This window comes from Chionomys nivalis, chromosome 10, assembly GCF_950005125.1.
Source record: "Chionomys nivalis chromosome 10, mChiNiv1.1, whole genome shotgun sequence".
NCBI lineage: Eukaryota > Metazoa > Chordata > Mammalia > Rodentia > Cricetidae > Chionomys > Chionomys nivalis.
In genome coordinates, this window is record NC_080095.1 from 12,951,135 (window position 1) to 12,957,355 (window position 6,221).

Genomic DNA, 6,221 nt, shown 5'->3' on the forward strand with positions numbered 1-6,221 from the left:
AGAAAGCATGAGAATTTGGGAAAATAAAAACAATATCTTCTGAAAATACAAAATTGATGCAAAAGTTTTGTGTTTTGTTACAAAAATGTATTAAATGTCCCCATTGTGCTGACTATATAAATATACAGAAATAAAAACTGACCTAGGACAGCATGAAGACAGCCATGTGTTCCCTGGTATCGAGATGGGAAAGGGAAAGGCAGAGTGGGGAGTAAAAAGTGATCATAGGAAGAATTTTAGGATGCAAACAATTAAGTGCTGCAAATATAAATATATTCTTACAGCAATCACTGAGAGGAAGACAGACAGCAACTAGAACATTTTCCATGCATATGGTGAAAAGAGAACTAAATAAAGTATGGTGAATCCCTAACAAGAAAAATGTGTACACAGAGCTACATTAGTGCTTCAATTTCTATAAATGTCATCAGTGTTTGTGGTGTCTTATACTTGCTCTGAGTACTGCCTTCTGCCCAGGTCCAACTACAGAGCCTACTATAGCAGGAAGATATGCAAATAAGTCTTCTTTGTGCCCTTAAAATGTAGGGACATAGCCCCACCCATTGGGGGCGTGTTCGCCTCGGGCTAATGTTTACGAATAAATCTGCCGGGCATGAGCCCAGCAGCCCTTTTCTTTTGCTCCGCTTTTCCAGTGCTCCGTGGGAACCTGTGGTCCTGTAAGTCTATTTCCTTATTAAAGCTGTATATATCTATATATTCTGTCTGCATTCATTTGCAACACCACATTAAAATCCAACCCTGCCTTGACCCTGCAGTTCTTGCAGAGGAGAACAGCCCTGGATTTTCAAGTCCTCCCAGTCAGGGTTCAGCACTGAACACAGGTCACTCACCATGGACTTAGGGCTCATATTGGTTTTCTCTGTCCTTATATTAAAAGGTAATTCATAAAGATGAGATGCTGTGTATTGTGTGGATATGAGAAACAGAAAAAAATATCTTCTTTGTCAGTTTTCTAACCAGAATTCTTTGTGTTTACAGGTGTCCAGTGTGAGGTGCAGTTGTTGGAGTCTGGGGGAGGCTTAGTGCAGCCTGAAAAGTCCCTAAAACTCTCCTGTGCAGCCTCTGGCTTCACCTTCAGTATTTATTACATGGACTGGGTCCGCCAGACTCCAGGGAAGGGACTGGAGTGGGTCGCAGAGATTAATAAAAATGGTGGTAGCACCTGGTATACCTACGCTGTGAAGGGTCGGTTCACAATCTCTAGAGACAATGCCAAGAACACTCTGTACCTGGAAATGAGCAATCTGAAGTCTGAGGACACAGCCATGTATTACTGTGCAAGAAACACAGTGAGTGAAAGTTACTGTGAACTCAGACAAAAACACCCTTGTGGGGAACAGAAAACCAGCAGGGGGCACCGAGAGCACTTAGAGATCTTAGTCACAGAAGAGCCTGTTTAGAGAAGCATGGACTTCTCTGTGTCTCCACTGCCTCTCCTTATCACACTTAGAGATTTTCTCTACAGTTATAATGTGTAGTAATTCTTGAATGTCCCAATTATTATTTAAATTTCTGGTTCCAGTTGTGTTGTGTGTGTTTATTTATTATAGTGCTTCTCCTTGTTTCCCTCTATCTCTCTGTGTCTTCCTATCTCTTTCTATGTCACAGTCTCTCTCCTCCCTATTTACTCTCTCCCTTTATCTCTCTCACTCCTCTCCGTGTGTGTGTCTGTGTGTGTGTGATGACATCTGATACATTTCTTTAAAAACCTGCACCACTTGCTTTAAGACAGATTCATCACAGGGCCTGGATCTCAATGACTGGATAATCTGGTTGTTTACTGAATCCCAGTGATGGTTCTGATTCCACATTCCCTAAATGGTATATGGCTTGGCTGCTACACCCATTTCTTTTTTAGTTAAGAATTCTGAATTCTGTGTTCAGAACCTGTGGTGGCGCAAATGAATGTAGACAGATTATATAGATATATACAGCTTTAATAAGGAAATAGACTTACAGGACCATAGGTTCCCGCGGAGCACTGGAAAAGCGGAGCAAAAGAAAAAAAGGGCTGCTGGGCTCACGCCCGGCAGATTTATCCGTAAACAGCAGCCCGAGGCGAACACGCCCCCAATGGGTGGGGCTATGTCCCTACATCTCCCCCTTTTGTCTAAATAAGATAGAACCAAACCAAACACAACTATATTCAATAATAACAAATAATAAATATAACAAACAATATTGAAAACAAAAGTTTTGCTAAACATTCTATCTCAAGGAGTCTAAATAACATAGAGAGTAACTACAATTATATAATCTTCAACTCCGTCAAAGATCTGAGAAGGGAATAAATATTACTTAACAATCGAGAGATATCCAAAATGTGCAACAATTGACAGAGACAGCTGACTGCCTGGGCAATCACCAAAGTCTCGTTTGCAATGTTGAGTCAACCAACTTTGGCTAAGGCCTAACATAACTGGCATACCATTATTAAAGGCAAGGAACTTTCTTAGGACTATCCTACCCTGTCTTGGCAAGATAAGACAATCCTGTTTCATCCACTTAGGGATATTCTGTATCTTTGTCAGAAGTTGAGGTATGGGCTTTTCTTAACCCAAAGGCCAGTTCTGCCAAGAAGACAAGCTCCCAGTGGAGTGTCTTTGGTACTCAACGTTCTCTCGGGAGTAGAGTGGTGTTGCCAGGAATAATTGTGTCTCTTTGGCACAGAAATTTTAGGTTAGATTAAAGGCCATTTTCTACAGCTCTTCGAAGAGGCTGAAGATCATACTATCTATACTAAATATAATCTCTATGTAACTAAAAGACCTGATTAACTTAAAAATAAATATGACAAACAGATAATTCTCAATACCTATCTAACTTTGAAGACTAAAAGAATAAACAACTGTGCAATATATGAAGACAATGATCTTCAACTGTAAACAATGTAATAGTATCAGAGGTAGAAATGTACAATGTAATATGGTAGATGTATCAATACAATATAGACAAAGTTATAAGCATACTCATACAAAAATAGAGGTAGGAACACTCATATTCAATATTCAACATATCAATATACAAGAAACAGTACCAGTACAATTTTCTATAAACAGTAATTCACAAATACCAATCATCCCAAAAAACCAGTTACCCCCTTCTTCTTCCTCTTCTTCTTCTTTTTTTTTTTTTCAAAAAAAAATATCACCCCATCCCCTCAACCCTAAACCAACCATTAAAAGATGTCCCCAACCCTGAGGGCAAACTCTGTTGGGAGAGGGGATGTCGTCCTCTAAGATTGCTTCTAGCTGACATGGGGGCGACGTTCTTCTTAGGGGGTCCTGTGAAAGCAAATGATGGTAAAATTCTCAAATTAACCTTTGACCTAAGAAAATTGTAACTAGTCTCAGAGCGTTTTGAGAAGGTCCGACCAGAGTGTTGTCAAAAATGTGCACCATTCAAAATTGTCTCTTGTAGTTGGTACCAAAAAACAGGTCTAATATTAGCGCTTTAAAAAAATCATGACGTCATAAAAACCAGATGGAGTTGATGTTGTGGGGCCCCATCTTCATCCTGGAAACTTCAAAGATTACTGTAGGAAAATTTGTTGCTTGTTATGGGAAATTTAAACATTAACAACAAGGACATATACTGACATATAAAGAAAGACACAGATATGAGGAAAAGCAAAGAAAGTTTAAGACACACACACACACACACACACACACACACACACACATATATATATATATATATATATATATATATATATATATATATATATATATATATTAATACTTACAGAACAAGTCCCTCCATCAGTAATTAAATATTAGGGGTACCTTAAATTCTTTGAAGATGGGTATTTTCCTGTGGAGATAAGAAGAGAACCCTGCCCCCAACCTATTTGTATTACTTACCATCAGTATGATTGCCATCCATGTGATTGAATTGTTATTTATCTTTCCCAACTGGCTTCTCTTCATCAAAACGAACCTTTATCAATTTTGATGGAATCCACAATTTTTCCTCACCTGTGGAGACAAGAGCAAATCCCCTTCCCCAACGCAGCACATCTCCTGGCTTCCATTGTGAGGTCAGCACATCCTTAAAATAAACTGGTTGATTGAGTTCAGTAGACTTTTCCATTATCCAATGTCTTTCTGCAGCCGATGTTCCCTTCTCATTAGCGTTGAGGAAATTCAAGGTTAACAAAGCATTATGTAACCTATTTCTGGGGGTGTTTTCCACCCCTTTCTGTTTGTTCAACATATCCTTTATAGTTCGATTTGCTCTTTCTATGACTGCTTGACCTGTAGGATTGTATGGTATACCTGTAACATGCTTGATATTGTAATAATCAAAAAACCGTTTCATTTTCCTAGAGACATAAGCAGGACCATTATCTGTCATTATTTGTGTAGGTATACCCATGATAGCCATGACTTCTAATAAATGAGTGATAACTGAATCAGCTTTTTCTGAACTTAAAGCCGTTGCCCACTGAAAGCCTGAAAAGATGTCAATGGTGTGATGAACATATTTTAATTTGCCAAATTCTGCAAAGTGGAACACATCCATCTGCCAGATTTCATTCCTTTGGGTGCCCTTTGGATTAGCCCCTGCAGGCAGTGGCGTTTGGTTATAGAAAGAGCAAGTAGGGCATTTCTTTACAATCTCCCTAGCTTGTTGCCATGTAATAGAAAACTCTTTCTTCAAACCTTTGCTATTAACATGATGTTTTTTATGAAATTCAGAGGCTTGTAGCACACTACCAATCAATAATTGATCAATTTCTGCATTACCTTGTGCTAGAGGACCTGGCAGACCCGTATGGGATCGGATGTGTGTTATGTACATAGGGCAAAGCCTGTTCCTAATCAAATCTTGCACCTGGATAAACAAAGAGGTTAGTTCTGTATCATCAGGTATAAATTCAGCAGTTTCAATATGTAAAATAACTCTTTCTGCATATTGTGAATCAGTAACTATATTAATAGGTTCTTTAAAATCCCTTAGCACCATAAGAATGGCATATAATTCTGCCTTCTGGACAGAATCATAAGGACTTTGTTCCACCTTACCCAAGTCTTCTGATTTGTAACCTGCCTTCCCTGATTTATTGGCATCAGTATAGAACGTACGGGCTCCAGTTATTGGAGTATCACGGACGATTCGAGGAAGGATCCAAGAAGTTCTCTTTATGAAGTTAAGCCTCTTGATTTTTGGATAGTTGTTATTAATGTCTCCCAAGAAATTAGCACAAGCTCTTTGCCATGGTTCATTATCTTCCCATAATTTCTTTAGTTCATCAGCAGTGAAAGGCACTATAATTTCTGCTGGGTCTATGCCTGATAGTTGACGAAGTCTCAACTTGCCTTTTATAATTAACTCAGAGACTTTTTCTACATAAGTTTTCAGTTTCTTACTTGGTTTATGTGGTAAAAAGATCCATTCCAAGATAATATCATCTCTCTGCATTAAAATTCCTGTAGGGGAAATTTTTGATGGTAGTATGACGAGAATACAGTCGAGCTCTGGATTTACCCTATCCACATGTGCCTGTTGTAATTTTTCTTCAATCATCGTCAGTTCCTTTTCTGCTTCAGCTGTTAATTCTCTGGGACTGTTTAAATCTTTGTCACCATCCAAGGTTTTGTTCAAATTAATTATTAGATCAGGTGTTATCCCAATAGCTGGCCGTAGACTGGAAATGTCCTCTAATAGTCTTTGAAAGTCATTAAGAGTCTGGAGGCGATCTCTCCGAATTTGTGCCTTTTGTGTCTTAATTTTTTGTAAACCTATTTTATAACCTAAATAATTAACAGAATCTCCCTTCTGAATCTTTTCAGGAGCAATTTGTAATCCCCATTTTGGTAAAAGTATTTTTATTTCTTCAAACAGTCTGTTCAAGGTATCCATGTTTGAATCCGATAACAAAATGTCGTCCATGTAATGATATACTATCGATTTGGGAAATTTCTTGCGTATCATTTGCAATGGTTGATTCACAAAATATTGGCACAGGGAGGGGCTATTTAACATACCCTGAGGGAGGACGGCCCAGTGGTACCTCCTCGAAGGTTGAGAATTATTATAAGTAGGCATTGTGAAGGCAAATTTTTCTCTATCTTCTTTTTGTAAAGGTATAGTGAAAAAACAATCCTTTAAATCAATAACTATGAGAGGCCATCCTTTTGGCAATAAAGAGGGCAAAGGAATTCCAGATTGCAGAGGGCCCATAGGTTGAATAACCT

The 6,221-nt window shown here is 38.5% G+C and overlaps 1 gene segment (V, D, J or C); it reads left to right on the top strand.

Moving 5' to 3' along the window:
- Window positions 1-798: 798 nt before the first annotated feature.
- LOC130882904 (Ig heavy chain V region 5-84-like) lies at window positions 799-1,421 on the top strand. The segment is given in 2 exon segments: window positions 799-898; window positions 1,000-1,421. Coding segments are annotated over 2 exon segments (468 nt in total).
- The last annotated feature ends 4,800 nt before the right edge of the window (window positions 1,422-6,221 follow it).